The sequence below is a fragment of the Pituophis catenifer genome, unplaced genomic scaffold, assembly GCF_029215685.1.
Source record: "Pituophis catenifer annectens isolate HBS135680 unplaced genomic scaffold, rPitCat1.0.hap2 SCAF_2, whole genome shotgun sequence".
In the NCBI taxonomy this organism is placed as follows: Eukaryota; Metazoa; Chordata; class Lepidosauria; order Squamata; family Colubridae; genus Pituophis; species Pituophis catenifer.
The window spans coordinates 224,598,890-224,609,976 of NW_027256882.1; the positions used below are offsets into that span (position 1 = coordinate 224,598,890).

General features: G+C 41.7%; 1 protein-coding gene across 4 annotated transcripts in view; it reads right to left on the minus strand.

Annotated features, from left to right (window-relative positions):
- The window catches only part of UHRF2 (ubiquitin like with PHD and ring finger domains 2), an 84,734-nt gene extending 81,747 nt beyond the window's left edge, over positions 1 to 2,987 (minus strand). For all 4 annotated transcript variants that reach the window (XR_011600078.1, XM_070938604.1, XM_070938603.1 and 1 more), the window contains exon 1: positions 2,475 to 2,987. Coding sequence is in view for 3 of the 4 variants with exons in the window: in XM_070938604.1 (XP_070794705.1) it covers positions 2,475 to 2,627 (153 nt within the window). In the remaining variant the exon portion in view is untranslated. The remainder of the gene's footprint in view (positions 1 to 2,474) is intronic.
- Positions 2,988 to 11,087: the final 8,100 nt, after the last annotated feature.

Sequence of the window (11,087 nt, forward strand, 5' to 3'; positions counted from 1 at the left end):
TTCAAGTTCACTTTTAAACTTTAAAACTCATTACCTGACATAAGGCCTATTATTTTCTCCTAGTCCAAATCTATCTTTCATGGTCATTAATTATTATGGGAATTTAAACAGATTCCCTATGAAAAATAGATCATAGCAGTTAAAAACAGATTACGACCAAAGCACCCACATCTAATATCCTTTGAGTGTGTTGGACTATTAACTACGGCAGCATGGCCATTTAGAAAGCACCAAAAATATTTATGTTCTGTTTGCTTGTAAGCAGAAACAAAAACATTATATAAATTATATAAGTTATATAAATCAGTGAAAATATTGATATTATAATTTAATGAATTTTGCAGCCACGATCACTAAAGGAAATCTAGATGGTATAGATTTATTGTAAACTATATTTACAATGAACAAGTTATTCCATTAATAAATCTGACAGCTTTTAAGGTACCAAAATGTGCTTTAATTTAGTACACTTGCATGATATCTTTGTTCTGAAAGCTTAAAGTACTGTGCATGTTGTTTTCCATCATTTTAATCTAAAATAATGTAATATCCACCATTGTAAGTAACAGGGACATTTTTGTTATAATAAATTAACAAAACCATGATTTTGATTACACATTCAAAGTGTTACTATATTATTTAACTCTGGATTAAACGAATAGATTTTACCTATTTATCCTACTCCTATCCTATCCTAATAATAGATATAGTTTCCTTATACTTTTAGTCTGTCATCACAATGAAATATCAGGGGAATACCTATGATACCATACCACTTAAAAACAAGTTGTAACAGAACACAATCCTAACATAGCAACATAAAATAAACTGACATTTGCCTGCCCTAGGTTAATAACCCAAACTGTCACAGCATTTATTATACATATATATATATATATATATACATATACATATATAGATATAGATATAGATATATATAGATATATATATAGATATATATATATAGATATATAGATATGTATCTTTTTTCTTTTTTCATAGGCTTTTATGTGCATATTCTTTCTAGCCAGGTTTTACCTATGTAAACTTAGTTGTTCTTCAGCCCTAGGTTCTGTGAAATCTCATTCACAAGTTCTTGGGCCCTTTTTCTGCTGCCAAACTGCAACTCTGTGTTGCTTCCTGGGAGACCCATTCTGCTGCCAAACTGCAACTCTGTGTCGCAGTTTGGCAGCAGAAAAAGGGCCCAAGAACTTGTGAATGAGATTTCACAGAACCTAGGGCTGAAGAACAACTAAGTTTACATAGGTAAAACCTGGCTAGAAAGAATATGCATATATAGATATATATATATATAGATATATAGATATATATATAGATATATATATTGGGAGGCAACATCTTGAATTAATATATCCAAGTGTAAACAAAAAGTTCAAGCTCAGCATTCATAAAAGGTGTGGAGAACAGGAGATGATAGAACAGTTGCCATCAAGCCAATGCCAATTCTTAGTGACTGCAGATATATACTTCAGGATGGAACAGGAGATCAAAACTCCAGTCCTCAACTTAAAATCCCAACTGAGCCCAAAATTTCCACTGCTAAGCAAGACAGTTGTTAAGTGAATTCTGTCCTATTATACAGCCTTCCTTGTCACAGTTCTTAAGTGATTCACTGCGCTTGTTAGTTAAATAGTTGTTAAGTGAATCTGACTTCCCCACTGACTTTGCTTGAGAGAGGATGGCAAAAAAAAAAAAAAAAAACATGACCCCAGAGCACTGTCAATAAAAATGAGTCAGTTACTAAGCGGCTGAATTTTGATCATGTGACCATGGGGATGCAGCAACAGTCATAAGTGTAAAAAACCGTTATTTTTCAATGCCACTTGTCACTTCCAACGGTCACTAAACAAATAGGTGTAAAGAAGCTGGAAGAAAAAGCTTTTTCTTTAACATCAGCAGAGCTGGCTAGCAGTTTTCCCAGCAGGCCGATGGGGGAGAAAAAAGGGATGGGGAGGGGGGAAGCTGAGGGCAGAGAACCGAGAGAGGGAGGAAGACGACGACATGAACTTCCTCGGGGCAGCTGCGAAGCGGCAGCTGAGGGGAGCGCGCGCCCCAGTGCCAAGGAGACCGTTGAAACACCGGAAGTAGCGCGAGGCGCACGAGAGGCGGCTCGCGCCACCGGCCTCTTCTCTTTCCCCGCCCGAGGGAAGCCGCGCGCCCCGCTTTTCTCGGGAGTCCCGCCTAGGAATCCCCCATTCCCCGGCCTTGCGGGAAGCCGCTAGCGGATGAGGAGATGCCTCGCATTTAACGGGAAAAGGGAGGAGGAGGCGGGAAACGAAGCCGCCGCCGCCGCGGTCCCTTTCCTCAGCACAATGGCATCTCCGGCTGCTTCTTTCCCCTCAGACGGCGGTAAAGAAAACCCCTCGACCGAGGAGGAGCGGCAGTTCAAGCTGCAGGCAGCGCACAGCTGAGAGGCTGGGGGGGAGAGGGAGTGTCTGTCGAGGCTGCCTCACCTGTTTGCCCCGGTAGAAAAGGCGCTGCAGTTCAGGGCTTACGCGGAAGCTTTCCTGGATCTTTTCGCGCAGAGTTTCGATCTTGGTCAGCCGGCTGAGGTCGTCGATAGTTCGGGTCTGGGCACCATCGATGGTCCGCACCTGGATCCACATGGCGCGCTCCCGAAGGAGGAGGAGGGGGTGGGGGAAGCAGAAGGACCGGGAGGTTCCTCCTCCGGATTTTTCCACTTGGCGAAGCGGGGGTGGCGATGAGGAGCTGCTGCCTGAATCTCAAGGACCGCCGCGGCGCGAGCCGCTTCTGTTACCGGCCGGCCTTCCTTCCTTCCTTCCTCTTACCCGACCCGCCAGCAGTTTCGACTCCTCCTAGGCTCGTCCGCCGATCCCACCCGCCTCACTCGCGACCTACCGGCGGCAACGGCTCTCTCGAGCCACCCCAGAATGGCGGCAAACCCTGTCAAGACCTTAGTTGGGAGCTGCCGGCTCGGCTAAGCTTAACGGTCGCCGGCGGGAGCCATGTCCTAACCCCGAGGACTGTTTACCAAAGCGCCGCTGCTCTCACATGGAGGTCACGGCGCCAACGCTGATCTCGCGAGACGAGCCCGGACCACCACAAACCGTCGCCATCCACGCGCGCCCCCACCCCTCGCCACGACCTTAAAGAGACAATAACGGCGGGCGGGGAAGGGAGGCGCGGAGGCGGCGTTTCACGTGCTCAAATCCCTCTTCGCGCCTCTCCGAGCACGCCTGGCCTAGCGCCACGCCCCTTTGCGCGCGACCCCTTGAGGCGCCAGATCTGAGGTCCGTTGTCTGATGTTCGTGGCAGAATGGAGAGGTTGCGCAACTCCGCTGCCTGGCCTTTGACTTGCCTGCACCGGCCGTGGGTTGCCGCCGTTGCAACCCAATCGCGGTAGCAATCTAGTAAACATCCTTACGTTTAAATAGGCATTACTCGGGGCGGTGGGGAGCGGCACTGAATTCAGTGAGACGCTCTTCATCCCTTGTTTATTATCTTTCTTGGAGTGGCGATGCGTTGAACGCACCGCGTGTACACACAAACACAGATGATCCCGTCGGTGTATCCAGCCGTTCGGGGACAACACAAACGCCACAATTAACATTTACTGTTCATGGCATAAAAACCTCGATCATCTGGATTTTGCAACTGAATGGCACCAGAACCCGCGTTATGTTACAGATGACGTTCCTGTCCACAGAGCCGCATTTCGCAGCGCAGGGTATATCTTGAGACGCGTCCTGTTAATTTTGTATTAGTTAACTTTATATATTGCATACTCGAATCTCTGGGTCGCTATTGTTTGCAATATTTAATGACTAGGTTCCACACGAATCTCTTGCAATTTGCATTTGAATCTTCTTATTGACAGCACTGCAAAAAATGGCCTCCACAGGCAGCCCCTTATAAAATGTGTTCTAGAAAATACCATTTTTGTACAAATTCCATTTTTAAAAAACATCTATCACTTCCTAGAATCGAATATAATAATATTTGGAATTCAGTGTAAGAAGAACAGATCTCCAGTGCCCAGATTACACTTTAAAAGCCATAGACAAACAGGTTTTCTTTTTTTATTATTCGTCTTTACTGATTTCTTCTCATGATGCAGTGCTGAGATCCTGTCATTATTAACACAAAAAAGAGATTCCAAAATCAGCATGACTCAAACTAAATACTGCTTTGAACACTCTGACCTCTCTTCCAGGACTCTCCACTTCTCAAGCTGGTCAGAACTAAGATTTCTATATAAATTATCTTGATCAGCTACTGCCAGCTCACACCCAATCAAAGTACATGTGAAAGAAAGGGTGAGCTGGGTGCATCAATTCACATCATTGATTGTGTGCTTTTGACTGATCTGCATTTACCATTTTTTTACCTTGGACTGATTATTTTGGAGTTTTCTGAATTTTTTTTTAAAAATCACTGAATAATTTGCTGATGTCAGAAATCTTTGCCATCTCATTGCTCACAATTTTTGAATCAAGGTACCGGTACCTGAAATCTGCTAACTTAAAGTATGTGTAAAAAATCTGGAACCCATTACTTCGGTACTCCTGAAACTCCATGATGTTCAGACCAGTTTTATTTGTAAAGTTATGACCATTGCAGTGTCCCTGAAGTCATATGATCATAGTTTCCAGTGTTCCTGCCAACTTCCCACAAGCAAAATCAATGGGGAAGCCAGCAGAAAGTTGCTCCTGCTTCCATTGATTTTTGCTGACTGATAGTCATTCTGTTTCTCTGTTTAGGTAAGAAAATATTGACTTATTATTGAAATTCATTTTCCACTATAGTTGTTTTCCTATTTATGTATATGCTGTACTCTTAGATGATCATGGGACCATCCAACATTGATGGGGTTGGGGGGAATAGCCCAGCCTTAAATTTAATAGATATTCTGCACTTCCTTTCTCTCAAAGGATGCTCCAACAGGTTACAGGGTTGTGTTTGCATTCATAAAGCCAAAAAGAACTGATCCTAATACATATCCTTGAGAAAGCCTACTTAGCATATTTTTTTATTTGTTCCTGCAGACAGCCCTCTGTTTCCAATGCATTAATCAGTTGCAAATCCATGTGAATAACTGCTCTCTTTTTCTATTGATGTGAATTTTCCTACGATCCTCTAGTAAGATCATTGGTCAAAAGTTATACAATATCTATCAGATCAGTCTATGGACATGCCCTTCTATTTTTGTAGAAGCTACTTTGGTTTTTTATTTAAGTTACTTTCTTCTATTTAGTCAGGACAGACTTTCCTGGCCTTTATTTCCCTTTATTTTCCCTCCAACCTTTTACTTAAATGGTACTTAGATTGGTCATTTTCCAGTGTCCAGGGACTAATCATTGAGATCAGAGAGAAAAGGCATTATATATTACAATCTGCTACATCACACTGGAAGTCTTTCAATATCGTATTTATTGTTAATTAATAAAAACTTACAATGTTGTATTTGATTATCTATAGTTGTTTGATTTCTTTCAAACCTCCCTTGAAAAAACCTGTTCAGTTATGGGGATCTGCCTTACCTCCTCTACAATTAATTCATGCAGCTTGTCATCTTGAAATAGTAGGAACCTAAACCAAAATCAGACTCACCGCTGTCCTTGACAGTCTTACACAGATTGCTAACAGATGTATGCAGGATACTTTTTCTCTTTCAGGAGTATCAAGGATTAGAAATAGAACTACTGGTAAGTGCTTTGAATTAAATCTATCATTATTTTTCTTTGAACATTTCAGACAAATCCTAAATTAAGTTGAAGGTGATAGCAATCTTCCATTATTTTCAGCTGAGTATTACTATTTTTCATCTATGTCAAGATTTGGTAGAAAATCTCATTTAAAAGCAGTAGAGCATTTCCAAAGCCTCCAACTTGATAAACAACAAATCCTTCGAAAGCAGTGAAGCATTTCTCTTGAATCTTCACTTTTAACAAAATCTATAGTTCATCTTTTATTTCTACAGAAACTTCTTTTTACTGCAATCATTCAGCTCATTTTAATACATCAGATAATACAGTACATAATTTTAGGAAATAAAGAACTTTTTTCTTTTAACTCTTTCAGGATTTATATTGGATGTGTTCAGTTGTTATATTATTATCTAGTTCTAGTTTAATAAGATGTCAGCAAGCAGAAATATTCAGTAATGAGCCTCAAGCTCTGTCACTGTTTAATTTGTTCTCTCCTGTATCTGATGGTTGTATTCTGGCTTGCTTTTTTCATAATTGCTTTTATATACTTGCTATTTTATTTGTTAGATGTTGCTTAGAATTGCTTTGTGTGAGATAGGCAGCTATATAAACTAATTTATCCTCTTTCTCTATTCCTACTACCTACCCAAAAAAGAGAATTCATACTTAGCTTCATAATTAATTTGAATCAAGTCATCTTTAAATCCTAGAACCAGGTATCTCTACTGAATATATTTGCAGAAGAGGTAGTCCAAGTTCACAACTGGCTTAACTAACTGACAAAAGCTCAAAAATTGCCTTTTAAGTTCACCTGATCTCAGTAAATATATTATTGGCTGCCCATAGTTGCTTTGAAGTTGGGCACCAAAACTAAATAAATAATGATAAATAATGTTTTAAGAATGATTATTCTTCATTCTTCAATTGCTCACACTCACTCATGCTACTTAGTCTCTCCAATTTGGGTTACTCCAGTATGCTTTACATGGGGCTGCCCTTGAAGGCTATCCAGAAGCTACAGGTGATCCAGAATGCAGGGTCGTGTGCAATTTTGCATACCCCACAATTGATCTGAGTTACACCACTGTTATGTGACTTGCACTGGCTTCCTGGGTCACCTTTAAAGCCCTACATGACACAAAGTGAAGTTGCTTGTGGGATAGCTTTTCTCTAAGGGTATCAGGCCATCCCACTAGTTTAGATAAGGTAAGTCCACTCCCACTCCACTTCCTTAAATTTTGCCATGTGATGGGACCTCAGAGGTGTGTTTTCTTGGGAACTGCCCCAGCATTTTGGAATAGCCTACCATATGAGATTTGAGGGATCCCTAACTTCTTAGCCTTCCTGAAGATTGTGACGACCTGGCTACGGTAGTTTTGGGTTGAGTCAGGAAACTGTTTGGTCCAGTGCCTGGTGGGAACACTGAGGTTTTTTTTATTCTTGTCTTTATTATGTGTCTTTAATGTTGTGAGCCATATATGGTTATTGTATGAGATAAGTGGTCACATAAGTTCTGCAGTTTAATAAATAAATCAAATAATATCAAGATAATTGCCATGTATTTTTAAAATAAATATTTTATGGGAAAATGCTTTAGAATCAGAACTAAATCAGCTTGGAAACCTCATCTCTTCAAATTTACTTTGCAAGCATTCAAGAATTAACAATAACCAAATAAATAAGCATGGTATTCCATGCCACTAAATTTACATTTATCAGTCATAACTATTCAGAATTGTATTATTGGGGTATTACTCAAATTTTTATATAAAATTTTTGATGATGCCAACCTAAGTATTTTTCAAACATGTTTAGGTATATTGGGAAACATTTTTTTTGATAATTTAACTTACTATTAGATTGCTATCCACATATCCCTTAATTTATGAACAGACATAAAATTATCTTTTTTTGCTGTAATTACGATTTACTATCACAAAATATTGGAAAGCAAAAATACACCTCTTATAGAATAATTGTTCAGAAGTGTGGAAATTACTTTGAGTGAAAGAAATAAGCACAGGAGAACCTTGAAAATCTTGCAATTAAAGATAGTTTTATTCAAATCTATCTTCCATTTTTATTTGTTAATCATTCTACTTACAGACATCTTTGTGAGAAGTACTGAATATGGATGTTAAAAATGTTACATTTTTCCATTTTTGTTTGTTGAAATCCTTAATAGTTGAAATTGACTTTTTAAATGATACATTTTATCTAATACCTACTCATTGTGCCTGTATTTGTCATCGTAATCAATATTACACATTTTTTGCATGTTGGATGTTGCTATGGCTTCTCACAGAGGTCCTTATCTTGGAAATTATATGATTATGCTGTGCAAAATCACTTTCAGCTTTATTAGAGTTAAGAGGATGAGTGAACTGTTTACACCCAAGAGGATTATTGCTTTAATTATAACCATAACCTAATAAAGCAGTCTACCATACAAACTTTCCAAACTTGTATTTATCTAGAATATATCTAAACTAGCTGAATACCCATGCTCCGCTACGAAGCTATGTGATCAGGCTTGATAAATCGACACTTACAGCTTGAAAATTAATGAGTAGTTACAATCAGCCTCTCCTCTTCCCTTCTCTCCCTCAGCCTTGCCCCACAGAAACATCATTTTCCCCCTTCGCTAAACTGAGTGTGGGCGTGGCCAGCGCGTGACACATCCAGCCCATGGGCTAAGATTTTGACAGCCCTGCCCTACATGTTTGTGTGTGTATGTCTATACATCTCTAGTAATAAAATAACTGTATCCACTCCTGTGTGTCTGTGTAGATATTTACAACTCAATTTAAAAAATAATACAGATAATCCTTGGGTTAAGACAGCAATTGGGGCTGGGATTGCTGTCACTAAGATATATGGTCATAAATGCAACATTATACGACTCCATCACTTAGTGACAGCAATGCAGGCACTCATGGTTACCATGGTGATCCCAAGATGTGCAAGTCATTAAGTGGGAAGTGGCAGGAATCCCAGCCAAAAACACAGGGAGATGGGGGAAGCCCAGGGAGAACTAATGTAGGCCACACGAATTGGGGACAGGGGTGTTGTGGTGTGGCAGCCAAGGAAGGAAGGGGCAAGTGTATGTGAGCACAGGGAAGCCAAGGGAAGGAGGATGCAGCACTGTGAGAAGATCAAGGGAAGGAAGTGAGGGAAAGCACAGGGAAGCCAAGGAAAGGAAGGCATGGCTTGATGTGGAGGCTGGCAGAAAAGTCCTACCAGAAAAGACCTACCAGAGAACTTTCCTGCTGTCTTCCCCATTGATTTTGCTTGTGGGAAGCTGGCAGGGAAGGTCTCAAATGGTGATCAGGTGATTGGGTGATGCTTTATCTCACAGAAGTGGAAGCTGGTTGCAAAGTGCCTGAATAACACGACTGTGGGGGTCCTGGGACAACTGGAACTTCAAGGATCAATCGTAAGTACAACTTGTTCAGTATCATTTCAGCTCTGAATAGTCACTGAATTAGTGGTCAGTTAGCAAGGACTACCTGTAACAGTGTCCATTCCTTCTTGGTAAATTCCTGGGCTATAGGTTTATTTTTTGATTTGATTTGATTTGATTTTTATACCACCCTTCTCCAACAGGACTCAGGGCGGTGAACAGCCGAGATAAAACATAACATATAAAATTTAAAAAACAGTTTAAAAGACATTAAATAATTTTGGCCCTCAATTTAAAACAACCCAGTTAAAACCAATTTCAAATTAAAACCAAAAGGATGGGATCAAGCCAGCCCGGCTAGATGAAATAGATGAGTTTTCAGGGCCCGACAAAAAGTCGGGAGGTCTGGTATCGTGCGTATCTCTGGGGGTAGGTCGTTCCAGAGGGCAGGTGCCGCCACAGAGAAGGCTCTCCCCCTGGGGGTCGCCAGCCGACATTGTCTGGCCGACGGCACCCTGAAGAGGCCCTCTCTGTGTGAGCGAATTGGCCAGTGGGAGGCTATTGGCAGCAGAAGGCGGTCTCGTAGATACCCCGTTCAGAATGATTTGCAGATTATTTGCCTTCTGTGTTTCTCAACATTTTAAATGTTATTCTAGAACACCAGAACATTATTTACTTCCAATTTAAGACATTTATACTTCACTTTTCACAATGACCCCATAGTAGGTTACAATGTAAATTAAGATAGTAAAGTATTTATTTGTTAGGTTTACAACCTACTATTCTAATAAATTTCGTGTTCAGGACAGTGAATAAGAAATATACCGGTAGTACTGTACACACAAAATATGAATTAATATTAAACACATACATTTTAAATAAAAAGCCTTCGACTGCAGCAACTAGTCAGTCTTTCATTCCAAATGCATTCAACTTCATTCTTAAATTATGAATGCAGAAACATGAGCCATGTAGTATTTACATGGCACCGAGAGCTCCCTGGAGTAGAGAGCAAATGAACGGTTCCTGTTGATATAACGGCGGCAGTCACAGACCCGAAACAACCCTGTTGAGAAGCTAATTTTTAAAAAACCTCTCAAAGGCCCATTTTTCTTTCTCTTTCAAAAGAATTAATCTCCGCGTTTACCATTCAAGAAAAAGCTACTTAATGCTTCAAATCGATAGAGTCCTATAACCAGGGTCTTCCATTCCATGGCTGTTTTCAAAGCCGCGCCTGAATCACAAAAGGCGGACCATTGCAGTTGGTGGCGTAAAAGCTTTACGAAATGCAGGCAGAAGAACAGCGCAACTCCGAACTTTTCTAACGTTTCCAATGGGTTTTAACACGAGCATTACGACTTTACTTGAAACCACATCTGCGGCAGCTCTTCACTTGGGACCCCTACGGTCAGGTTTCCATCCTTCTCGGTTGCCAGCAACCAACGTCTCTTACCGAGCGGCCGGCCTCCCCCACTTTTCTCTCTCTCGTCACTCCCTGATGATGTCACTCTCCAGCAGGTGTCCAATACAAAACGCGCAGTCAACGCAACTGGAGAGTCTGCCGCTACTACGCTTGCGCAGACGGTGGAGGTTGGGTTCTCCCACTACTTCTCTCTGTCTCTTGGCTGGGGGGAGGGGACTGCTCAGGTCTGGCAGCGCCCCCCATTAACTGACAGCACGCCGGCTTCGTCCGCGCGTCCCTCAGCCGAGGCAGCGGGGCTGGAGAGAAGCGTCGTTCGGGCCCGGGTGCAGAACGGGGAAGGCCTCCCTACCGGTCGGGACGCCTTTCGGTCCGGAGGGGGGAGCGAGGCAATGAGCCCGGGGCCCCCCCGGCAGCCGCTCCTTCCACTCAGGCAGGTATTCCGTGTCGGCTGTGCCTCACGCCCCTTTCGGTCCTGCAGCGCAAGGGCTGAGGGTTCCCGGGCAGCCCTTTTCTGAGGGAAACTCTCGGCGGGTTTTCAGAAGCCGTTTCCATCGACCCGGGCGAGTTTAGA